General features: G+C 42.7%; 2 protein-coding genes across 5 annotated transcripts in view; both read left to right on the top strand.

Annotated features, from left to right (window-relative positions):
* Positions 1 to 3,505, top strand: part of LOC143135864 (protein NLRC3-like) — a 21,991-nt gene extending 18,486 nt beyond the window's left edge. For 2 of the 3 annotated variants that reach the window (XM_076296201.1, XM_076296191.1), the window contains 2 exons: positions 847 to 1,023; positions 1,923 to 3,505. In XM_076296201.1, the coding sequence (XP_076152316.1) occupies positions 847 to 1,023; positions 1,923 to 2,022 (277 nt within the window). In that variant the 3' untranslated portion in view covers positions 2,023 to 3,505. Of the gene's footprint in view, positions 1 to 846; positions 1,024 to 1,922 lie in introns of those variants that run through there. The other variant, XM_076296208.1, reaches the window with a different exon arrangement.
* A 1,949-nt stretch (positions 3,506 to 5,454) lies between these two features.
* LOC143135672 (protein NLRC3-like) overlaps positions 5,455 to 26,197 on the top strand; it is a 39,496-nt gene continuing 18,753 nt past the window's right edge. The window contains exons 1-6 of one of the 2 annotated variants that reach the window (XM_076296145.1): positions 5,455 to 5,533; positions 6,524 to 6,611; positions 6,864 to 6,980; positions 7,237 to 7,356; positions 10,570 to 10,689; positions 19,949 to 20,047. In XM_076296145.1, the coding sequence (XP_076152260.1) occupies positions 6,568 to 6,611; positions 6,864 to 6,980; positions 7,237 to 7,356; positions 10,570 to 10,689; positions 19,949 to 20,047 (500 nt within the window). In that variant the 5' untranslated portion in view covers positions 5,455 to 5,533; positions 6,524 to 6,567. The remainder of the gene's footprint in view (positions 5,534 to 6,523; positions 6,612 to 6,863; positions 6,981 to 7,236; positions 7,357 to 10,569; positions 10,690 to 19,948; positions 20,048 to 26,197) is intronic. The other variant, XM_076296146.1, reaches the window with a different exon arrangement.

The raw sequence follows: 26,197 nt of genomic DNA, 5'->3' as shown, positions 1-26,197 counted from the left end.
CTGAAGTGCCCTTGAGCAAGGCACCTAACCCCTCACTGCTCCCAGAGCGCCGCTGTTGATGCAGGCAGCTCACTGCGCCGGGATTAGTGTGTTCTTCACCTCACTTTGTGTACACTGTGTACACTGTGTGCTGTGTGTGTTTCACTAATTCACGGATTGGGATAAACGCAGAGACCAAATTTCCCTCACAGGATCAAAAGAGTATATATACTTATACTTACTTATACTAGACTATGAATGCATTTATTTATGTTGTTATGTCATGATAAGCTATTTTTCGCTGCGCAGCACCAGTTGTGATATTTATCCTACTGAGTGTAATCGTAGGTAATGTCATGTATAAAAACTAGTATTGTTAGGCAATACTATAAGTCCAGGGCAGCTGAGGTGTGGCGATGACATCATCAATACGCAAGTATGCGGTTTCGCCATGTGACAGGGTGTATGTGTGTGTCTGTGTGTGTGAGTATAGGGTAGCAAATGTTGTTAAATGTTGCAAAGATATCAGAGAGCTCTTTAAGAGATCTCTGTGTGTGTCTGTGTGTGTGTTTATGTGACAGGGTAAGTGTGTGTCTGTGTGTGTGTGTGTCTTGTTAATGGTGCCTTTAAACCAAAGATATCAGAGAGCTCTTGGTGAGATGTGTCACATAGACTTGTGGGTTAAACAGATCACTTTGTCTAAAATGTTAACCTGTTTAAATGACACTGAGAAGAATGCATTACCCACAACAGCACCTCTCTCACATGAAAAGTAATCAAAAAAGTGTGTGTGTGTGTGTGTATGGAGAAAGTGTGTGTGGGAGTGAGGATTGATGATTAATGTTCAGATGTTTAACTCTGTTTCAGGCTAGCGTGGTGTCATCTGACAGATGAGGGCTGTTCCTATCTGGCCTCTGCTCTGTCCACACACTCCTCAAGTCTCAGAGTGCTGCACCTGAGTCCCAATAAGCGGATTAGTGAATCAGCTGAAGAGCAGCTCTCTGCTCTAGTGGAGGACCCACACTGCAAACTGGAGAGACTAGAGTGAGTAAATATCTAAACATGTCACTCAGGTCTTTAGGACATGAGACCCAACATGCCTGTCTTTTAGTTTCTGTCCTCCAGATTCTACCTCCTCCATCTGTTTTCCTCTGTGTTCCTCTGCTTTTATTCATTCATCCATTCATTCTTCCCCCCTCTCTCTATCTCTGTGACTGACATCTGTTCTCATCCTTCTTTTTTTCTATTTTAATTTCTTGTTCTATCTCTCTCTATTTCTCTCTCTGTGTGTAAATGTAAGAACAGAGCAGAACAGAGCAGAAATGTGTTGAAACTCTTTCTCATTTTCAACTGATTGGTTTAGGTGGTACAGTAACAACCCAACACTGCAGCTGATTGGTTTAGGTGGTACAGCAACAACCCAACACTGCAGCTGATTGGTTTAGGTGGCACAGTAACAACCCAACACTGACGCTGATTGGTTTAGGTGGTACAGTAATAACCCAACACTGCAGCTGATTGGTTTAGGTGTTACAGTAACAACCCAACATTGCAACTGATTGATTTAGGTGGTACAGTAACAACCCAACACTGCAACTGATTGGTTTAGGTGGTGCAGTATACCTTGTTAAAAGTCACTAAGAGACTTCTTCCCCTAAGATAGTACCCACCAACACCTCTGGCTTAAGGACTATATGGCTGCTGGTACAGAATAGAGGCCTCTGTCTCTCATGCAGCCTGGCTCACTGGTAGAGGCTTGTCATTGATGCCACTGATTGATGATCATCTCCTTTATCCTGCAGGTGGAATGGGGGAACAGTAGAATATTGCTTCTGATTGGACTGATCTGATCAGTGGTGTTGGACTATTTAGCTCCACCCTTACTGTGTTTGTCTGTTGTCATGGACACTGATTGATGATCATCTTCGTCCTTTATCCTGCAGGTGGAATGAAGATGTTGGTGAATGGGACGGATGGGAGGAAGAAGATGATGGTGAGGAGGATGATGATGGGGAGGAAGAGGATGATTGTGGAGTATATTAAGCTTATACACACAAACCCACACATACACACACACACACACCAGCATCTCTTGTACAGAATGCCTGGGGAGGAACGTAAGCCTGTACCCAGCTTCCATCAGCACACCGGAAACAGCCTCATAACACACACACACACACACACACACACACACACACACACACACACACACACACACACACACAGACTGCCCCTCCTCCCACTCTACTCTATACACACGCACACACACACAAACACAAACACAAACACACACACACACACTGATCAGCCAGAGATGATTGACTGGACTAGACACTGTACACATTGTGTGAATGTCCATATGTGTTGAACCTGTTCACTATTGTTTTGTCATGTATGAAATCATATGTTCATGTGGACTAGACACTGTACACATTGTGTGGATGTCCATATGTGTTGAACCTTTTCACTATTGTTTTGTCCATATGTGTTGAACCTGTTCACTATTGTTTTGTCATGTATGAAATCATATGGACATGTGGACTGAGGTGGACAATGTATTAACATCTATCACCATCTATTGTAAAATATGTATATAATTAGGATTTTTATTGCTCCCTCTATTTTGAACAATATTGATGGTGTTGTTGAAATGGCATACATCAAAATCTGTGTGTGTGTGTGTGTGTTTGTGTGTGTGTGTGTGTGTGTGTGTGTGTGAATGGCAGGAGAGAGTCAGTTGAGGTGTAGGAGCCACATGTTGAGTTGTTGTCAGTATTTGGCCCCCCTGCTTATGGACTCTGTTGGCCCTGCTGGACTCCATGTGTGTGTTTTGAGTTTGAACTCAGTTTGAGTTTTGCCCCTCATTTGAGTCTCACCTGCCTTGCTCATTGTTTTTGTTTCTGACTCCATGTGTGTGTTTTGAGTTTGAACTCCGCCCCTCATTTGAGTCTCACCTGCCTTGCTAATTGTTTCTGACTCCATGTGTGTGTTTTGAGTTTGATTTCAGTTTGACTTTTGCCCCTCATTTGAGTCTCACCTGCCTTGCTAATTGTTTCTGACTCCATGTGTGTGTTTTGAGTTTGAACTCAGTTTGAGTTTTGCCCCTCATTTGAGTCTCACCTGCCTTGCTCATTGTTGCAGTTGATTTCTTTCTGTCCCTAGTTTGCTGTTCATTTAATCCTTTTTGCTATTTAAGCTCAGCCTGTTTTGTGACCTACGTATGTCAGATCGTACCTTGAAGCCTGTTCTGTGCCTAGCATGTTTGTGTTTGCCAGTGCTTTTGTCTGTTTTTTGAACTTTTTTCGTGGATCTTCTGTGAGTTGCCTTTGGACTTTAATGTTCACCTGTTATCATTTGTGGTGTTTTCTACTGACTGTGGGATCTTCAATAAAACCTGCTTGATTGTGTTTGGGTCTTGGTCTGCAATCCGTAACAGTTTTGAGTTGATCCATTTGAGTTCCATTCATTCTTTGATGGTGTTTTTACAATGTAATGATATTTACTTCAATGAATCGATGCTGATGAATCTGTGGTTTTGAGTGAGTTTTTCTTGTAAGTGGTTGTTTTTGAAGACCATGTACATACTTTGAATATAGTACATTATCATAGTGTTTTAATGACAAATATCATACAATCATCATCATAAATAGTCATAAGATAATAGTTTAAATGTTTCACTTCAGAAATGTTTTTATTTATCATTTGAGTCTCTCCATTGCATATGATCTCTAAATGTGACTGGCCACATGTGTGATAGCATCAGCAGTTGGTCCCAGCTCACTGTACAATTCAAACTAGTCAGTCTGAGCCCACAGTGCAGTGTGATGGTGCCATCTAGTGGTCAGTAGGAGAACACGACCTGAGAGGAGACTAGCAACAGTTACACTGAGGCTTGTTTGTATGGGAGGAGACTAAGCAGCAGCTACACTGAGGCTTGTTTGTATGGGAGGAGACTAGCAGCAGCTACACTGAGGCTTGTTTGTATGAGGAGACTAGCAGCAGCTACACTGAGGCTTGTTTGTATGAGAGGAGACTAGCAGCAGCTACACTGAGGCTTGTTTGTATGAGGAGACTAGCAGCAGCTACACTGAGGCTTGTTTGTATGAGGAGACTAGCAGCAGCTACACTGAGGCTTGTTTGTATGAGAGGAGACTAGCAGCAGCTACACTGAGGCTTGTTTGTATGAGGAGACTAGCAGCAGCTACACTGAGGCTTGTTTGTATGAGGAGACTAGCAGCAGCTACACTGAGGCTTGTTTGTATGAGAGGAGACTAGCAGCAGTTACACTGAGGCTTGTTTGTATGAGGAGACTAGCAGCAGCTACACTGAGGCTTGTTTGTATGAGGAGACTAGCAGCAGCTACACTGAGGCTTGTTTGTATGGGAGGAGACTAGCAGCAGTTACACTGAGGCTTGTTTGTATGGGAGGAGACTAGCAGCAGTTACACTGAGGCTTGTTTGTATGAGAGGAGACTAGCAGCAGCTACACTGAGGCTTGTTTGTATGAAAGGAGACTAGCAGCAGCTACACTGAGGCTTGTTTGTATGGGAGGAGACTAGCAGCAGCTACACTGAGGCTTGTTTGTATGAGAGGAGACTAGCAGCAGCTACACTGAGGCTTGTTTGTATGAGGAGACTAGCAGCAGCTACACTGAGGCTTGTTTGTATGAGAGGTGAAAGTAATGAAATTAAATTTGCTCTTCCTCGCCTTGTGTCAAAGTGTCTTTGAGCACGACACTGAAAATGGTTAGTGTAAAAAAATTGAGTCCAGCTACATACCCATTGATCAGATGGACTGTATGCGTGCTTCTGTACATTAAAACACACACAAACACACCCTCACTGCCCCTCTTTGCTTCTATGCCAGCCCCCACTGGAACCTTTTCCCAATAGTATTTTCCCTTTTCTGACTTGCATGAGCTCAGGTCAATGAGGCCTGCAGGCCAAAAATAGCAAATGGAAGTTCAAAACTGGTAATATCCAATAGAATATAAATTGATACAAAAGTCTATCACAACATCAGGTGATAATATATGTGTTACTATGGATTTTTAACAAATTACAATGCAGCGGTTTTGACCGGGAACACAAAACTAGTAAACATAAAACGAACACAGTGGTATTTATTTCTTTATGAAATATTCCCTTTTATCAGAATTGTCCTCATTGTTTTCATTGTGAGATTACAATAAATCACTAAAAGATGATTTTAGAGAAAAATGAAAGGGGACCAATGTGTTTGCCTCTTTCCTTTGCATTGTGTGTGTGTATGTGTGTGTGTGTGTGTGTGTGTGTGCGTGTGCGTGTGTGTGTGTGTGATTATCTCCCTCTGTCTCTCTCTCTCTCTCTCTCTCTCTCTATCTCTCTCTGTTTATATATGCTGCTGTAGTCTTTCCATCTGCATCCTTGTGAGGAACCAAAGGGGTAATCTTTCCTCAAACTCAAAACAAGTTCAACTGGTTTTCTGAATACGGAAGCCGTGAAACCAGTTGGGCACCGGAACTTTGAGGAAATGGATATCAGAAAAACAAACTCATGAAACACTCATAAAGAACCGTAAGTGTATTTCACGAGGGTATTTATTCAGTATTTACAGAGACGTTGTTTTTGTTTACAATAATGTGGGGTTCTACTGTTGATATTAATCATAGAAGTGAATTGTATTGTGATAAGAAATGTGTGTAATGTGTGTTGTGTCAAGTTTTGGCTGTCGTGTTAAGCCATTGTGTAGACTTTTGATTTCAAATCTATAGCGTCTTGTCTAATTGCTGATTGGCCTGACCTTTTTGGGGTCTGCTCATAGGGAAGAGATGCTAGGGTTTTAAGTGTGTTGTGGATGGAGTTAAAGGGTTTGGAGTGTGTTGTGGTGGAGGTTAAAAAGTTTGGGAAGGCGTGGATGAGCTACAGTGAAGTGGATCACACAAGCACCGGCAGGCCCGAAAGACACACACGCATGCGCGCACACACACACATACATGTTTGATCTTGCTTTAAAGGAAGAGTTTTTCCATAATCCAAACTCTCTGCTGATTTCACGTTCTGTTCTTGTAGGTCAGTTGAAAAATGATTTCAGAGTTCTACTTAACTTCCATGGAATCATAACCGTGGAATATTGTGTCTTCTTTCACGTGTTCCATTTTTATAATCCATCTGTTGTCTCCCTCTGTGTCATTTCCAGAATATATTATTATGTTTTCACCCCTGTCTGCTTGTTTGTGTCCTTTAACTTTTTCTTTTGTTATATTCTCTCACTCTGGCATGGCGTCAATCTCTATTTTCAACACAATGTTTTATCTTCAATTGTTTCTCTTTTTCATTTTTAGACATTTGTTACTTTGCAGAACAGATGTGCATGCGTATCCCGTTAATGTGGTGTGTCCATTGTATCCATTGTTAGTGCTGTGCGATCTGTGTGTGTGTGTGTGTTTGTGTGTGTGTGTGTTTGTGTGTGTGTGTTACTGTGATGTGTCCATTGTATCCATGTGTAGGCTGGTGTTAGTGCTGTGTGATGTGTGTGTGTGTTGATCTTTCTCTCTCATTCTCCAGTGTAAGATCAGGAGATCCCAGGAAAAGGGGTGTGTTGGCCTAAAATGAGTTCCTGTGAAGAAGAGGACCATGACTGTGAGCCTGTGGGGTAAGACAACAACATCAGTAACTCAACTTAATAATAAAGCAATAAACTAATCTATCGGAATAAGTCACAAAACACATTTTAGGGCATGAGTTCTGTAATCTGTACTGGAATACATTTTAAAAGTAAACTTCACCAACACTTTACTTTATATAATCATATACAGTACTGTATCTCTATCTCTTTCTTTCACTCTCTGGCCCCCCTTCTCTGTGTGTGTGTGTGTGTGTGTGTGTGTGTGTGTGTGTGATACAGCTCCATGCAGCAGAAGAGATCACACTCTCCTGTACCGAGCTGTGTGTCCATGAAGAGTGACCGGTCCATGGATCCACCAGAGCAGTTTGGAGAAGGAGGTGTCCCTGCTGGTCAGAGGTGAGTATCAGTCTCCACAGAAACACAAGCATCAGTACAGACATGTGGACACCTGTAGGTTAATACTGTATCAAAGGTGCGTCACTCTTCCAATATTGGAACCTATGAGGTAGTGAATGTTGTAGTACTGACATGTCACCAGTAAGTGGCGGTATAAGACACTCTCTCTCTCTGTGCGTGTGTGTGCGTGTGTGCGTGTGTGTGTGTGTGTGTGTGTGTGCGTCTGTGTGCGTGTGTGTGTGTGTGTGAAATACAGCCCCATGCAGCAGAAGAGATCGCACTCCCCTGTACCGAGCTGTGTGTCCATGAAGAGTGAGCAGTCCATGAATCATCCACTATGGCAGTTTGCTGGAGAAAGTGTTCCTGCTGGTCAGAGGTGAGTAACAGTTAGTGCTGCTTGATTATGGAAAAATCGTAATCATGATTATCGATTAACGATTATTCACTGCATTAGTCTTATCTGTTATTTCCACAACCCCAGAAAAATATCACTAATAGGCTATAATATTCGCTTTGGTTATGGTTATGGTTATGGATTTGGCTGACGCCTTTGTCCAAAGCGACACACAAATACAAAACAACAATAATAAAGCAATAATGTCCATTCAATCAATAATATAAAAACAATGACATGGTAAGACTACATTAAGGAGAATATCAATAATAAACAATAATGTCAAATTAATCAACAGCCTAATGAAAATCATACAAACCATTACACATACGAAGCGCTTAAACAACTAAGCACATGTTGAACAGGAATGTCTTTAGACCCCTCTTAAACGACCCAAAACTGGGCAACTCATTCCACCAACATGGAACCACTGAGGAATAGAGTCTTGAGTTAGACCTAGTTTTTATGACTGGTCGACATAACAGGCGCTCATCAGAAGACTGCAGTGGGCGGTTGGGGATGTAAGGCTTGATTATTGAATTAAAACAACTAGGAGCAGATCCAGTCAGTGTCCTATAGGCCAAAGTGAGAGATTTAAATGTAATTCTGGCTACTATAGGGAGCCAATGGAGAGTAACTAGGAGAGGAGTTACATGTGTCCTCTTTGGCTGATTGAAGACCAGGCGTGCTCCAGCATTCTGAATCAGCTGTAATGATCTTATTACACAAGCGGGTAAGCCAGCTAATAGTGAAAGTAGGTCACATAATAAGTCAAAGTAAGAGTGAATATGAATACGTGACAGTATGCATATATTATATATTCTTATTTGAATGTGTATGTCGTTGAACTTGAGCAGAGCGAGTAGGACAAAGTAGCTTTGGACAAAGGCGTCTGCTAAATCCATAACCATAACCATAACCATAATAAGGAAAAGTTAAATAACTTGTATAACTTAAATAACTCTTTCATGACAGCACCTATGGCATTACATTGTGATTGCATTCTGTGGTGTGTGGCATATTCAGGCATTTTTAATTAAATCCAGTGACATGTTCGCTGATGATCAGGGGCCGTATTCACAAAGCCTTTTATCTTACCACTAGGAGTACTCCTAAATCACACTAAAATATTTTAGCTAGGAGTTTTCTCTTAAAAGTTATTCACAAAGCCTTTCAGACCTACTCTTAGTAAGGAAAAATGCCAACTCCTAAACTAAGAGTGAGTCTTTGTTGCTATGGATGACGTCATTACTCATGCACAAGCTTGACTGAAGTGGCCACCTTGATTGGCTGATGATTGTAACGCGGGAATGATTCCAAACACCTCCCTTACGATGATGAGTGACAGGTGACAGGTCTGAGAATGCGTGCGCTACACAAGTAGTGCGAAGGACGGAAGATGATGAATAACTGAATAAAAAGGCCTAGCCTAAATGAATAAAGAGTAAGGCAAAACAAATAGCCTAGTAGCCTAATGAAACATACGGATTGATGCAGTATCTTTGCAACATTGTTAAATTAATCTGTCACCATAGCCTATGCCTATGTTTGCAAAGAGGAGCACATTTTAATTTGATTCACAATGAGACATTACATTTAATTTACATGTTGAGAATGAGTAGTTTTGGTTGTTGGTGGTGTTATTGCATCCCAGTTATGCCTACAATGCAAAATTGTTCCCTCGCGATTGGAAGCTCCTGTAGCCGCATAGGATTTCAAAACATCGCGACGCGAAATGCCACAAAAAGCTGTTTGTGAATAGGTCTTAGGGAGTTAGGAGTCCTCTCGACTTCTTTTAAGCTGTCCCAGACTTAGGTGCTACTTTTAGGTCTAAAATGCTTTGTGAATTACTTTTAGTGAGAAAAATTAGGAGTCCTAAAGTTAGGAGTGACACGCCCATTATTTTTAGGAGTTGCTCCTAAATTCGCCAGTTAGGAGCTACTTTTAGCCTTAAAATTCTTTGTGAATACGGCCCCAGATTAAAAAATGCTCCTTTCTTTAGAATTTTTACTTTCTCTCTCTTGTGATGTCTCATTGTGAATCAAATTAAAATGTTCCCCTCTTTGCAAACGTAGGCATAGGCTATGGTGACAGATTTGGGGCCAATCTCAATTCTCTGTTTTACCCCTTCCCCTATCCCTTCATCTTACCCCTAGCCCTTGTCCCTCGAAACCGAGTGGCAAGACATAGGGGTGAAGAATATTCCCCTTGGAAATGAGATAGCCTACCACTAGCCAACCATAGGGAGAGCTAAATGACTGAAACACTTGAATGAACGTAATTTACAGAGATCGTACCACACTGAAAGCTAATATTTTGTCACTAGCAACCTGTCTTCTGTCAAATAGGCTATCATTGCATTTTCAGTTCAGGAATTATTTCAACAACAGCAGAACGTGCCTATGTTTGTTCGCAGCCTATAGGCTACCTTCTGGTCCGGGTGAATGAAACAGGGATGGGGGACAAAATAAACATGCAGGTTGCTATGTAAACATCCCACAACTCCTTCGATATTTTACAATAATATCCAAATGGTCGTTACTTGACATCAGAAGCAATCGCTACCTGTAATCGCCACCTGCCTATGCGAGGAGTCGGCAGCAGTAGGCCTATGCAGCATTCATATCAGACGAGCGGTAAAAAAGTTCAGCAAATTTAGCTGCTGTTGGACTTTACATTTCTGACATGGTATGCTGCCAATTCGAGGGGTAGACATGGAAATATGTAAAATGCGAGACATTCGCGCAAATAATGATGTGCTGTTAACATTCACAAAACAGCGATTTTTGAAAACTTCCTCGTGAAGAACAGGACCTTCAATATATGGTCACAAGATTGAATGCAACATAAAACAATTAGCTACCATTTTAATTTTATAATCCTTATATGCCAACATTTCATGTCAATGAATCTCTCGGTGTGCTTATTTTTCCGGTGTGAGCGTCGTATGTTGGGTATTTCTCTTACCCCTCGGTTTCAAGTGAGCTCCCGATCTTACTTGGTTTTAAGGGGTATCTACCCCTTGCCCCTATCCCTACCCCTCGATCGAAATGAGAATTGAGATAGCCCTTCGTCTCACGTGCACGCGCAAAACTAAAGGGAAGGGGGAAGGGGAAGGGGTAAAATAGATAATTGAGATTGGCCCTAAGTGTGTGTGTGTGTGTGTGTGTGTGTGTGTGTGTGTGTAAAATACAGCCCCATGCAGCAGAAGAAATCGCACTCTCCTGTACCGAGCTGTGTGTCCATGAAGAGTGAGCAGTCCATGAATCATCCACCAGGGCAGTTTGCTGGAGGAGGTGTTCCTGCTGGTCAGAGGTGAGTATCAGTTAGTGCTCCTCGGTTATGGCAAAAATCATAATTTGGTCAAAATTGTAATCATGATTATCGATTAATGATTATTCATGCGGGGCGGGGGGGGGGGGGGGGGGATTCTTTCCACAACCCCAGAAAAATATCACTAATAGGCTATAATAAGGAAAAGTTAAATAACTTGTATAACTTAAATAAGTCTTTCATGACAGCACCTATTGCATTACATTGTGATTGCATGCTGTGGTGTGTGGCATATTCAGGCATTTTGAATTAAATCCAGTGACATGTTTGCTGATGATCAGATAAAAAATGCCCCTTTCTTTAGAATTTCACTTCTCTCATGTTTGTAGGCTTTTTTCTGCACTGGTTGGCTCTCCACAGCAGCATATTAGCAGCTTTTCTCTCTCTCCTCTCCTACATCTTTTCATTAGTTATCTTTTCTCTCTCTCCTCTCCTACATCTTTTCATTAGTCATCTTTTCTCTCTCTCTCCTCTCCTACATCTTTTCATCAGTTATCTTTTCTCCTCCTCCTCTCCTACATCTTTTCATTAGCAGTGTTGGGAACGTTATTTAAAAAAAGTAATTAGTTATAGTTACTCACTACTTGTTCCAAAAAGTAACTGAGTTAGTAACTGAATTACTCTATGATAAGAGTAACTCGTTACCAGGGAAAGTAACTATTTGCGTTACTGATACAAAAAAAAGTTGCTATATGTCAAAGATTTTGGATTCTTTAAGCAGTTTTAAGCAGCCAGTTAGAACAGACAGGTGTTTGTAGGCTACATAACTTTCAATATTTATTAGATAGATAGATAGATAGATACTTTATTGATCCCCAAGGGGAAATTCAAGATATTGTACATCGACAGACCTACGGTTGACTTCAGCCTGTGTCATAGGTTTTTGTTGTGAGGCAGAAAGATCTCGCTTTTGATGCTTGGAGGACTTTGCTCCTAGTCCTTCTTTGCTAGTGGATGGCGAGCTATCATCTGTGGTGGAGGTATCAGTGTTTTTTGGCCACTAGCTTTAGATGCGTGTGTGAGATGCTTCATTAAATTACAGATTACAACGGATGTCGACAAAGTCTTCGCTTCGACATAATGTACACATTACATGGACGTTCTTGCCTTTGACCACAATGAATTTTAAGTAGTGCTTATATCTCCACCTTGAAAATGCCAACTTTTAATCGTCGGATTGCTCCTGACCTCTGCTGTTGCGTGTGTGTGTGGCGCGTGTGCTGGCAAGTGTGTAAAAACACTGGCTCTGATTGGCAATCATGAAACATGACTCTGCCTTAGCCAATTATAATCGCCTACGTCGTTATTAACCCACCTCCTCACTAGCTGTGAGCCAGGGGTGCGTTCGGATTACACAGTTTATTCAATCAATGAATAGTAACGCACCGCATTTAACGTCCAGTAACGTTAACGGCGTTGTAACAACGGGAAAAATCATTAGTTAGATTACCCCGTTACTGAAAAAATAACGTTGTTACCTAACGCCAATCTTTTAAACGGCGTTATTCCAAACACTGTTCATTAGTTATCTTTTCTCTCTCTCCTCTCCTACATCTTTTCATTAGTTATCTTTTCTCTCTCTCCTCTCCTACATCTTTTCATTAGTTATCTTTTCTCTCTCTCCTCTCCTCTCCTACATCTTTTCATTAGTTATCTTTTCTCTCTCTCCTCTCCTACATCTTTTAATTAATTCTCTTTTCTCTCTCTCCTCTCCTACATCTTTTCATTAGTTATCTTTTCTCTCTCTCCTCTCCTATATCTTTTAATTAATTCTCTTTTCTCTCTCCTCTCCTACATCTTTTCATTAGTTATCTTTTCTCCTCCTCCTCTCATCTCCTACATCTTTTCATTAGTTATCTTTTCTCTCTCTCCTCTCCTACATCTTTTAATTAATTCTCTTTTCTCTCTCTCCTCTCCTACATCTTTTCATTAGTTATCTTTTCTCTTTCTCCTCCTACATCTTTTCATTAGTTATCTTTTCTCTTTCTCCTCCCCTACATCTTTTCATTAGTTATCTTTTCTTGGCTCTCTGCTTCAGCTGCCAAAGCAACGCTGGTTGAAACCACTGGTTGATAGCTGGATAGCTAATATATAAGTAAATCACGCTGGTCGGAGTGATTAGTTGCCCCACATGTTTTCTAAGTTTGCATCTTTAAATGTAGACGTCTCTCCTGGGCCTTTCCCCTTTGAAAACACGTGTCATAATCCATTGGCACTGAAGGAGCAAGTAATCAGTGTTAGTGATGTCATGCACAGCTGCCAACCCTCACGCATTCCATTGGTGTAGGAGCGCGTGGAGCCAATCAAATGAATGAATCTCACTCTCCATGTGTGAGAGATGCCAGCTCTGCTCATGGTAGTGTTTGCGTTTGCCTAATGTTATCCTTGTGTACTTGTAGAAGCTCATAGACTACACTGCAAAAAATGAAATCTAACCAAGTGTTATTAATCTTATATTAAGATTAAAAAATCTATTTGGTATTGTTTTTAGTATGAAAAGACTTACCTAGCACCCTCTCAAAAGAACATTTTGACTTAATTTAAGAAGATTTTGACTTATTTTAAGGAGTCTTATCAAGACAGATTTGCTTAACGCACTGGCAGCCAAATTTGCTTGTTTTTAGGACACATTTGCTTAACGCACTGGCAGCCAAATTTGCTTGTTTTCAGGATGAGATGTCTTAAAATAAGTCAAACTTTTTTTAAATTAAGTCAAATGTTTTCACAAGGAAGCGCTAGGTAAGTCTCTTTATACTAAAAACAATACCAACTAGTTTTTTTTATCTTGATATGAGATTAATAACACTTGATGAGATTTTGTTAGATAAGCAGTTTTTGCAGTGTAGCTATAATGCGCTGATTTCAAAAACGAGGCGTGTTCTAACAATCTTGCCACAAGTTCTCTGAGTAATTTGGTCGCCTCAATTGACCGTGATAATAACAAACTTAGCAGAGAATGCGCTAGTTACAATTGCGGCGGTTCATGATGCTACCGACTGCATGAGCACACAAACACGTAGTGATGGGGACGAGACCGCCTATGCCGAGTCCGAGACAATACCGAGTCTTTGAAGGGTCAAGACCGAGTCAAGACCGAGTCCGTTGGTTTTCAAATACAGTCGAGTCCGAGTCAAGACCGAGTCTTTGAGGAAGCAAGTCCGAGTCGAGACCGAGTCCTTTAGGAGTCGAGACCGAGTCGAGACCAAGACCATAAAAACATGTCAGTTTTCATATTCATGATTTAAAATCACCCCAATTAATAATCAACAGTTAGGCCCAGGCTTGGAATTTCACCATTTTAGGGGCAAGGCCACTTGGCCTTCAGTTGGGCATATTTGGTGGGGGGCACAAAGGCCACATGTCAGGGCACCAAGGCCAAAGTTAACTATATAGTAGTAGGCTATAAAAATAATCAAAGTTGTATTTAGCCTATTCACAGCAGTAGACCTGCATCACTGTATGAAAAATTACAAAAACATGAAACATGACATATTACATAGAACTGTAAATCATCTGATCATCTAATATTTAGATGTCTAGGCTATATTTAATATTTAGATTTATTTTATATTTGGCCTGTTATGGAATCATGTATTGAACAATTTAAGCACAGCTCAGCTTTAAGAAACTCAAATAGCCTAGATGCATGCTTAGCATTTTTTGACCATTAAGACTCCTTTCACAAACTTTTACTCAGCTGTATATCCTCTGATTTTAATATTTACCTATATCTAGGCAATATTTGTAACATTTATTTTGTATTTGGCCTGTTATGAAATCATGAAGAACGATTTAAACACATTTTGAAACCAAAAGACCAAAGTTGGAGACATGAATGTAGACCTTGCTGCAGATTACATTTTTAATTTAACCAGAATACTCTGGAACGGCTTACTGTACAGGGGACTGCTTTACACCTTTGTGTTCGGTAAGGTCTGCTGTTTATTCTGATATGGTTTGTCATGTGTTGAACGAAGGGTTCGTGAAGTATTCCACCGCGATGAATGGGTAGGGGAGATGGGTGTAGCACCTTATGTAGACGTTATGATTAAATTTAATTATATTATTTACTTTTCTCGCGAACCGTTCACCACAGCAGTTAGCGGCTTACATTGTTTAAAAGCTGAGAAAAAGCTCTTTCATGTGATGTGATACATGTGTCTGTGTGATGAGTAGGCTTAGCCATTGCGAGTATTTCAACTGAGAAGAATGGGTGAATTTGGATGCACTTTCTGTCTTGCCATGCGCTGTCATTTTCTCCACTGTGTAAGACTGAATTAGTTTGCGCTGTGATGCTAAGATTATTTTGACAGGCTATAGGCTAAATAAAAATCGCTATTAAACGGATGCATAGCAGAATATTGAAAGAAGGGGGCACCAAAGCCAACGCAAGGGGCAAAGACGTGGCCGCCGTGAAATTTCATTTTCAATTTTTTTTTATATATGAACATAAAAAAAATGCGTTGGTCTCGAGGACTCGGTCTGAAATTACGAGTCCTTCTCCTCCCACTGTGGTCCGAGACCGAGTCAAGACCGAGTCTTTGAAGGAACAAGTCCGAGTCGAGTCCGAGAAAGCAGAAATCGGTCTCGAGACTCGAGTACTACATCACTGCAAACACGCAACCCAAAACTGCTTGAGTCGTCTGTGCACAGAGGGGAGGGGGGTGTTGAGTGTGGGGCTTAAAGGGATATTCCACCATTTGGGGAATTACGCTCATCCACCTCCCCTCGAGTTAAACAATTTATTTTTACCTTTCTCCAGTTCATCCAGCCATTCTCTGAGTCTGGCCATACCACTTTTAGCTCCAGCCTAGCATAGATCATTGAATCAGATTAGAGCATTAGCATCTCGCCTGCTAGCATCACACTTAAAAGCGACTAAGGTGCTCGGTAATTTTCTTATTTGAAACTTGTCTCTTCTCAAATTAGAAAGTGTTATAAGATGGAAAATGAAATGTGGCGGTTTTCTAGGCTGATTTGACATGGAACTATACTCTCATTCACAACAATCATTCTCATTCATTCTCATTCATCCCCGCATCTGATGTTGCTGAGGTGTTCACTAATCCGTGTCCGTAGGGGTCTACGTGTGTTCGTAGTAAAACTACATTACCACACCTATAGTTGTTGTCTGGGATGTTAATGACATAAGTGGTATGTCTACTCACAGTATGATGGGAGCAAAGTGTAATTTCATTGCGGTGCGAGAGAGTCTTCATTCGCCCTGTAATGAGTTGGCGCCGTGCTAATGGCAGCCTGTTGCAGCAGCTCTTGCTCTGTGTGGAGTTTTTAAGTGTTTAGTTGCGTTCTTTTATGTTGCGTCTTATGTAGTGGCGTCTGGCTAGCTGTCAGTATACTATGGTTTGTGCGACTTTTATACTGTTTTATTGTTTTTATAACGTACACGGGAGATCATGTCAACGCGGGCAGTATAGTATACCTTCGGGACCAGCTGATAGCGCTCTCCAAACCACCACTACTGCTGGGATCAAAACATCAAATCCCCAAGGAGTTGAGAAGGAGAAGCCGGGGGTGCAGGGCCGGTGTGTTACGAAGAGCCAGGAGAAGGAGATTTAAACCTTTTATTCCATCCATCGTCATGGGGAATGTGAGGTCGTTGCCAAACAAGACGGATGAACTTGCGGCATTGACAAGGACACATCGGGAGTACCGGGAATGTAGCCTCATGTGCTTTACCGAGACGTGGCTGCAGGAGCATATCCCGGACTCCAACATCTCCATCCATGGCTTCTCCACGGTGCGAGCTGACCGGGATCGCAGGCTGAGCGGTAAGAAGAAAGGAGGGGGAGTCGCGGTGTTTGTGAACAACAGATGGTGTAATCCTGGGCATGTCACGGTGAAGGAGCAGGTTTGCAATCCGAACATCGAACTGTTAGCAGTGAGCCTGCGTCCATTCTATCTACCTCGTGAGTTCACCTGTGTCATGGCAGTCGCTGTTTACATTCCGCCTTCAGCTGATGCCGACGTTGCATGTGACGTCATCAACTCTGTCACTGCTAGACTACTCACTCAACATCCAAATGCATTCAATTTCTGGGGATTTTAATCACGCTTCTCTCTCTGCAGCCAACATTTCAACAATATGTGGACTGTCATACCAGGGAAAATAAAATATTGGACTTATTGTATGCAAATGTGAAGGATGCCTACAGCTCTACTGCCTTACCCCCCTTGGGCAGATCGGATCACAACCTGGTCTTGCTCACCCCCACCTACACACCCATTGTGCAGCGGCAATCAGTGACCACAAAGGCTGTGAGGCACTGGACATCGGAAGCAACACAACTTCTGCAGGGGTGCTTTGAGGTCACAGATTGGGATGTGCTCTGTGAACCCCATGGAGATGACATCGACTCCATGTCTGACTGTATTACAGAGTACATCACCTTCTGTGTCGACAACATAGTACCTACAAGAATGGTGAGGTGCTTTGCCAACAACAAGCCTTGGGTCACAAGTGAACTGAAAGGACTATTAGACAAAAAGAAAAGAGCTTTCAGGGAGGGTGACCGAGAGACACTCAGGAGGGTGCAGAGGGAACTAAAGGTGAGGCTGAAGGAGAGCAAGGAGGCATACAGGCGTAAGCTGGAAAACAAGCTCCAGCAGAACAACATGAGGGATGTGTGGAGCGGGATGAAGACCATCACTGGATTTAAGGTGAAGGGGAGTCAGGCGGAGGGTGGCCTTGGCAGGGCCAATGAGCTGAACACGTTTTTCAACCGCTTCAGCATGGGGCCTCCATCTACCTCCACCGTCCCTCCCAGCTCCACAAACCCCACTGTCTCCACCTCCACACATGTCCCCTCCCCACATGTCCCCTCCTCCTCCTCCCTCTCCTCCAGCCCTCCCACCTGTTTGTCCGTCACCAGTAACCAGGTGAAAAGGCAGCTGGTAAAACTCCACCTGAATAAGGCTGCAGGCCCAGATGGCATCAGTCCCAGGGTACTGAAGTCCTGCGCCGACCAGCTGTGCGGGGTTCTGCAGCACCTATTCAACCTTAGCCTTGGGCAGGGGAAGGTACCTGTGCTGTGGAAAACATCCTGCCTGGTCCCGGTCCCAAAGAAGCCCTCTCCATCGGCCCTCAACGATTATAGACCAGTTGCCTTGACATCACATGTCATGAAGGTGCTGGAGAGACTGGTTTTTGCCCATCTGAGACCACTGGTGACCCCCTCCCTGGACCCCCTACAGTTTGCCTACCGGCCCAAGGTGGGAGTGGAGGATGCCATCATCTACCTGTTCCAGAGAGTCCACTCTCACCTGGATAGAGCAGGCGACACTGTGAGAATCATGTTTTTTGATATCTCCAGTGCATTTAACACCATCCAGCCTAGGCTGCTGGGGGAGAAGATGCAGAGGATGCAGCTGGCCACCACCATCACTTCCTGGATTATGGACTACCTCTCAGATAGGCCACAGTTTGTTCGGCTGGGGGGCTGTGTGTCTGAGTGGGTGGTCAGCAGTACAGGAGCACCTCAGGGGACTGTGCTATCCCCTTTCCTTTTCACACTATACACCTCTGACTTCCAATACAACTCTGGGTCTTGCCATCTGCAGAAGTTCTCAGATGACTCTGCATTGGTGGGGTGTGTTAAGGGGGGGGGGGGGGTAGAAACAGAGTACTGGCAGACGGTGGATCGCTTTGTGGAGTGGTGTGGCAGCAACCACCTGCTCTTGAATGTGGCCAAGACCAAAGAGATGGTGGTGGACTTTAGCAGGAACAGGACAAAGCCAAACACCCTCACTGTCCTGGGGGAAGAAGTGGAGGTGGTGGAGAACTATAAATATCTGGGGGTTCACATAGACAATAAACTGGACTGGAAGCATAACACTGAGGCTGTCTACAAGAAGGGTCAAAGCACGCTCTATTTCTTGAGGAAGCTTAAGTCTTTTAATGTGTGCAATAAGATGTTGCGAATGTTTTATCAGTCTGTGGTAGCAAGTGCAATTTTCTTTGCTGTCATCTGCTGGGGTAGCAGTATCAGGGCCAGTGACTCTAACAGACTGAACAAGCTGATTAGGAAAGCAGGGTCTGTGCTGGGGACTACTCTAGAGCCTCTAGAGTTGGTAGTGGAAAGAAGGATGTTGCAGAAATTGTTACACATCATGGACAATGCATCACATCCCCTACACAGTACACTGGCAAAACAACAAAGTGTTTTTAGTTGGCGGTTTCGCCAACTCAGTTGCAGCAAGGACAGATATAAGAAAACCTTCTTACCCACAGCAATAGCACTTTACAACGACTCTCCTTTGAGTAGAGAGAGACAACTCATCTTTTAATCTTTTATATCTAATATGGAGGCAATTGTCTTGATTTATGTCTTATTAGGCAGTTACACTTTGGTACTTGGATGTGTATGGTACCTTGACAGCTATCATATGCTTGGTCTTGTGGGTGAAAGTAATTTCTTGTTTATGTATGTGGACTATATGTGTGTGTGTGTGTGTGTGCTTGATGTATGTTCTTAAGGCTGCTGAAACAACTGAATTTCCCTGTGGGATAATTAAAGTATATCTATCTATCTATCTATCTATCTATCTATCTATTTGATCTTTAATATTTGGAGTTAGCCAAATATTAACCAAACCAATGTGGGATGTCTTTGCATAGGTCTGCAGAGTCTCTACACCCCACTGTGTGGGATATCTGTGTATAGGCTGGTGGTGCCTCTATACCCACTATGTGGGATATCTGTGTATAGACCTCTATACTCCACTATGTGGGATATCTGTGTATAGGCTGGAGGTGCCTCTATACCCCACTATGTGGGATATCTGTGTATAGACCTCTATACTCTACTATGTGGGATATCTGTGTATAGACCTCTATACTCCACTGTGTGGGATATCTGTGTATAGGCTGGTGGTGCCTCTATACTCCACTATGTGGGATATCTGTGTATAGACCTCTATACTCCACTGTATGGGATATCTGTGTATAGGCTGGTGGTGCCTCTATACTCCGCTATGTGGGATATCTGTGTATAGGCTGGTGGTGCCTCTATACTCCACTATGTGGGATATCTGTGTATAGGCTGGAGGTGCCTCTATACTCCACTATGTGGGATATCTTTGTATAGACTTGCAACATCCAAAGTGACTAGAAGACACTCGGTAGCTGGAAAATTTAATAGTCTGAAGTTTGTTAATAAAGTCAATAGAATCTCTGATGTAAGATGTAAGAGAAGTGTGTGTGTGTGTGTTTGTTTTGCTGCAGCCCAAGGAAGAAGAGGAGGTCCCACTCACCTACACTCAGCGATGATTGGTCTAAAGATTTGCCAGTCAACTGTACAGGAGGAGACTCCTCTATTGGAGTGTAAGATCATGACTATACTCTTCATGGTGTGTGTGTGTGTGTGTGTGTGTGTGTGTGTGTGTACGTTCGTGTGTACAGTGCTAAGCATAAGTGGATACACCCATGCTAAAGTTGACTAAAAAGATGAATAACATTGCCTCAATAAAAAAAATGATGAAAAGTCCAATCTTTTAAGGACACCAATTTTCTTTGTGAATGAATAATGTATTGTAAACTAGATGTACCGCAGAGCGGTACAAAATATGACCGCCGCCCAGTCCAGCACATGTTTTCCACAAAAATAAGTCACGCTGAAAGGCATATATGTGTGCGTGTACATGTTTATGTTTATGTGTGTGTGGGTGGGTATGTGTGCGTGCATGTGTGTGTTTGCCTGTTTATGTGCCTGTGTGTGTGCATGTGCATGCATGCGTATATATGTCTACTGTGTGAGTATGTGTCATACGTAGGATTACTGTGAATGTATGTGTGTGCGTGTGTATCTGTTTATGCACATGTGTGCATATGGAATGGGTTTACATGACCCCTGGAGGCAAACATACAAAAAAATTGGTCATCCTAGGCCCTACGGTTCTCAAGATATTCACAGAAAACTGTGTCTGCCCTACCCTCCTTTCTGTGGGTCCAGTCCAGCGGGGGGGCTACAGATCAAAACGAAAAGCGATGGTTCCATGCTATCCATGTGGGGTTACATGCCCACCAAGTTTTGTGTACCCCGGCCTTTCAGTGTCCCGGGAATCCTTGTTGGTGTACGGTCACTAAATGTACACATAAATTATTTTATTGTAAGGCCCCCCATGAACGAAAGTCCACGAAACTTGGCATGCATTCGGAGGGTGTCATAATGATCCTACACTTTCAATTTCGTGCAGTTTTGACCATGTCAGCCAGAGATATTGTGATGAAAACACCTAATGTTTTGCTTTTTAATTTTTAACTAGGTGGCACTATACATGAAATAAGTGGTAATGGGATAGGTTGACATGCCCCCTTAAGACCAACATACAAAAAAAAGGTGGACCTCCTAGGCCCTACGGTTCTCGAGATATTCACAGAAAACTGTCTCCGGCCACCTACAGGCCAGTTGGTGTATAGTAACATAAATTAATTTATTGTGTGGCCCCCCATGAACGGAATTCCACGAAACTTGGCGTGCATTCAGAGGGTGTCATAATGATCCTACACTTCCAATTTCGTGCAGTTTTGACTATGTAAGGTCACAGATACCTGCGATTACAACACCTCATTTTTACTTTTTTGTGTTTAACTAGGTGGCACTATACATGAAATGAGTGGTTATGGAATGGGTTGACATGGCCCTTTGAGATCAACATACAAAAAAATAATGGTCCTCCTAAACCCTACGGTTCTCGAGATATTCACAGAAAACTGTGTCTGCCCAACCCTCCTTTCGGGGGGTCCAGTCCAGCGGGGGGGCTACAGATCAAAACGAAAACAGGAGGTTCCATGCTATCCATGTGGGGTTACATGCCCACCAAGTTTCGTGTACCCCGGTCTTACAGTGTCCCGGGAATCCTTGACGGAAATTTGGACATGCGAAAAAAAAAAATCTGACTAAACCTATATGACCGCCGCTTCGCTGCGCGGCGGTCATAATAAATAAATGTTCTTTCTTAAAATACAGGGGGCATAAGTAAGTACACCCCTATGTTAAATTCCCATAGAGGCAGGCAGCTTTTTAGGGACAGTACGATATTTAGCGGGGGGGGAGGGCCGGTCGCCAGACGATCGGGTTAAAAATGTTCTGCCTGGCCCTCCCCCCTGGTCAAATTTGTTTTTCCAGGGGCCTCCCCCCGGCTCAAAGAAATTCTCCTAGGCCCTCCCCCTACGTGAATAAAATAAAACTGGTCGTTTACAAGGTTAAAACGGCCAGCAATGTCATAAGCACACATATACACACACGGGTACACACGCAGCGCTGATCCATGGGCGTCGGAGGCATTCTGATAGTGGGTGGGACATTTCCCCCCCCCCCCAGAATTTTTTTTTTGACTAAATGCAATTTCCTGAATTCTGGTACATTTTCACAGGTTATTTAGATACTTCTATATAACAAAATAAAGCTATTAATTCAATGACTAATTCGGAACCAGCTTTATTAATCTCATGGTATAGTTAACCATGCAGTTGCAATATCTGTTAAATTAAGTTATTTAATGCTTTGAATGCAATGAGTGGCTATCGGGAGCTTCGGGAGGATTCCAGGTGGGCCGTTAACTTTTTGTGCCAGTCTGAATGTCGTGAGCTTAAATATATTGTTTCTGAAGTTCATTTGCTGCGCCCTCGCGGCACTTCAGCAGCCTACATGTAGAACGGTCGCAGCCCCTTACTCGCAGTTTCCCCAAATATTATCAAAGTAGCACTCACAAAAACTGTTCGGAAGTCGCAACTATATCTAGTCTATATTTGCAACAATTAAGGGGAGTTTATGAGCGGTCCTTCCTCCAGTGGTACGGCCCTAACGAACGCCAGGTTGACACACAGTTACAGTAATTGAGAGTTAAAAAAATATCGTTATTCTTCCACCGTCCAGTCCAGCAGCTGTCAACATACAACGGAAAACAGGCGATTTTGGACGGTGTGTAGCCTATCTGCTTTAACTTTTTTAATCTAGGCGGTATTCCACCCAGTCCACCCAGAGTCAGAGGCCTACCCTCTGTGATATGAATGAATGTTCTGCCTCCATATGCTCAAGCAGGCCTTTATGTCCATGTCGCAAATGTAGAGTCCGACTTGCTGCAGCCACAATCATCTTGAAAGTAGCCTAGCCTAGGCCTGATAGGAGATAACATTCTACAATTTACACGGAATTTTTCTCCTCTGTTGATCTCGCGACGTTGTTGGTGAATTTGTATATGCTTATAAAAACAAAATACCACTTAATTTCGGGTTAAAATGCATTTTTTGTAATGCCTTACATTAGCCTACCACGTTACAGCAAATTAGGGCCATAGGCCTACATTATGCCACTTTTATAACGCGTTACTCCCAGCACTGTATAGGCACAGCAAAACACTAAGAGGGGAATTAACCCAAGTGCGTGCGTAAAGTAAAAAAAACGCGTATTACGCATATTTCACCCTGCCAGAATTCTCCCCTGTGTCATTTACGCGCGATAGAGGGAGAGTTACGCGTTTTGGCACCCCCAAACTCTGGGTGTTTCTTATGTATACAACTCTTCTGTGCATTCGGCCACTGACTTTCCAGCTGGTTCTCCAACATTTCGCTCTCAAGCTCAGTCGCTTGCCGCCTTCCCAGAGCTCGCCAGAGACTTAAACACGCTACTACATTTAAACACAATTGTTGCCGCGACTCGAGGCATTCCAGCCTACGAAATTAATAAAAAGTAAATCATGCATAATTTAAAAATAACTCAATAGGCTACTTGGCTACGCAATAAGGTTTCCATTACAGCACCGCGGACATTCAATGAATGCATGAAAGCGGATGGTTTGTTTGAAATCCCGACACTCTTTCAACATGGAATAGTGATCATCAAATACCTCCCCAGATTTCAGTGCCCATCAGTCCCAACATTTAACAATATAATCAAACAGTCCAAAAGTAAATTAAATATCAAACTAAACCGAAAATGTCATGCTTTTGAAGGCCTACCAGTATGCCGCAAGAAACGCATGTCTCAAAATAAAACTCGCATAAGAAATAAAGGGCTGTCTCGAATACAATTCTGCCCCTAAAGGCCTGTACTTTGTCTTAAGATCCCGACCATAATTTGAGGATTTACAGTATCTAAGTAGACAAACTGGCTTCAGATATCCAACAGAGTGAATACGAGATTGTGCAGTCTTAGCTGTGGTTAGTGACGTGATGCTGTTAATGGGGAGTTTTACGTAGCATAAACCTATAGGTTATTATTTATTTGGCGTACCTATAAGGCTTTTTTCATTATCAAAAGTGAGGGGGACGACTGATCTCTTCAACACTGCGGGGGATTTGGCGCTTGGCGCTGCGTGTGTGACGGAAGCGGAATGGGAGAATGAGTGTAAAAAAAAAAAAACGCACAAATGGGAGAATCCAATTATGACAATGAAGCACTAAACATATGCTGAAAACAGCACTGGTATTTCGCACGGCAAAGGTGTGTGTGTGTGTGTGTGTGTGTGGGGGGGGGGTGTCCAAACTAACACGCCATGTTTAAAAACCTGCAAGTTTATGAGGGGGGTTGTGGGAGATGCAGGTAGGGTTGCGACTTTTTGGACTCGCCCACTCTGTCAAAGAGACGTGAATCATGTTTTGGCCTACAAACCTTTTAAAATATCCAAAACGGATCATTGATCAGGGGAAAAAAATATCATGGATCAGGAAAAAATTATTTTCCTTGGCCCTCCCCCCAGGCCAAATAATTTCTCCTGGGCCTTCCCCTAAGGCTTAAAAAATTCTCTTAGGCCCTCCCCCCCCTGAATGCTGCGCAGCGAAGCGGCGGTCATATAGATTTAGTCAGATTTTTTTTTTTTTTTTTCGCATGGCCAATTTTCCGTCAAGGATTCCCAGGACACTGAAAGACCGGGGTACACGAAACTTGGTGGGCATGTAGCCCCACATGGATAGCATGGAACCATCGTTTTTCATTTTGATCTGTAGCCCCCCAGCTGGACTGGACCCCCCGAAAGGAGGGTAGGGCAGACACAGTTTTCTGTGAATATCTCGAGAACCGTAGGGTTTAGGAGGACCACCTTTTTTATGTCTATTGATCTTAAGGGGCCATGTCAACCCATTCCATAACCACTCATTTCATGTATAGCGCCACCTAGTTAAAAACAAAAAAGTAAAAATGAGGTGTTGTAATCGCAGGTATCTGTGACCTAACATGGTTAAAACTGCACCAAATTGGAAGTGTAGGATCATTATGACACCCTCTGAATGCACGCCAAGTTTTGTGGAATTCCGTTCATGGGGGGCCAGACAATAAATTAATTTATGTTACTGTACACCAACTGGCCTGTACTGTAGGTGGCCAGACACAGTTTTCTGTGAATATAATATGTCAACCCATCCCATTACCACTTATTTTATGTATAGCGCCACCTAGTTAAAAATTAAAAAGCAAATAAGTAGGTGTTGTAATCACAATATCTCTGGCTGACATGGTCGAAACTGCACGGAATTGAAAGTGTAGGATCATTATGACACCCTCCAAATGCATGCCAAGTTTCGTGGACTTTCGTTCATGGGGGGCCATACAATAAATTAATTTATGTGTACATTTAGTGACCGTACACCACATTCCATATGCACACATGTGCATAAACAGATATTCACACACACACACACACACATACATTCACAGTAATCATACGCATGACACATACACACACAGTAGACATATGTACGCATGCATGCACATGCACACACACCAGCACACACACAGGCACACCCACAAGCACATGCACGCACACACACACACACACACACACACACACACACACACACAAACATAAACACGTACACGTACACGCACACATGCACACAATTCAAGAATTTCTCAGAATTATGAACAGGCAATAAAGGGTGGGGTTGTATAAAATGTATTTTACATGTGAAATCTATGAACTAATCATGTTTTTGGTACTTGTTGTCTTGCAGATACCAGTGAGAATTGAGTGTGCATAATGCAATTCAGTGAGACAGTTAGAATCCTATATGCCTTTCACCTTTTGTTTTTTTAGCCAGCAGCCAACCTTCCTCCTTGGAAGAGTAGGTTCCTGCTGGAAGCGGTGTTGGTGGCTGGCCAGTAGGTGGCACTCTTCCCTGTGGCCAAAAGCCACCAAACAAATATCAATACCAATGTCCTATTGCAGTGACAGGGACACTGTACTGCAGGAGATGTTTTCCTTTGCATGAATGTTAAATTGAGGTCCTGACTCACCGTGGTTGTTAAAGATCCCATGGCAGTTATCGCAAAGAGTAGGTGGTTCCCTGATTTGCGTTATTTATGTACACATACATAAAGACACATACACATGCGCACACACACACACACACACACACACATACACACACAAAAACACACACACACACACACTACACATGCACACACACATACATGCACACACACGACACGCACACAAACACATAAACACACATACACACACATACACACATGCTCCC

This window comes from Alosa pseudoharengus, unplaced genomic scaffold, assembly GCF_046254945.1.
Source record: "Alosa pseudoharengus isolate Yale_2024_CS ecotype anadromous, Long Island Sound unplaced genomic scaffold, YU_APseudo_1.1 YU_APseudo_1.1_scf_1, whole genome shotgun sequence".
Taxonomy (NCBI): domain Eukaryota; kingdom Metazoa; phylum Chordata; class Actinopteri; order Clupeiformes; family Clupeidae; genus Alosa; species Alosa pseudoharengus.
The sequence above is the reverse complement of the archived record's forward strand: the minus strand, read 5'-3'. Positions and strand labels throughout refer to the sequence as shown.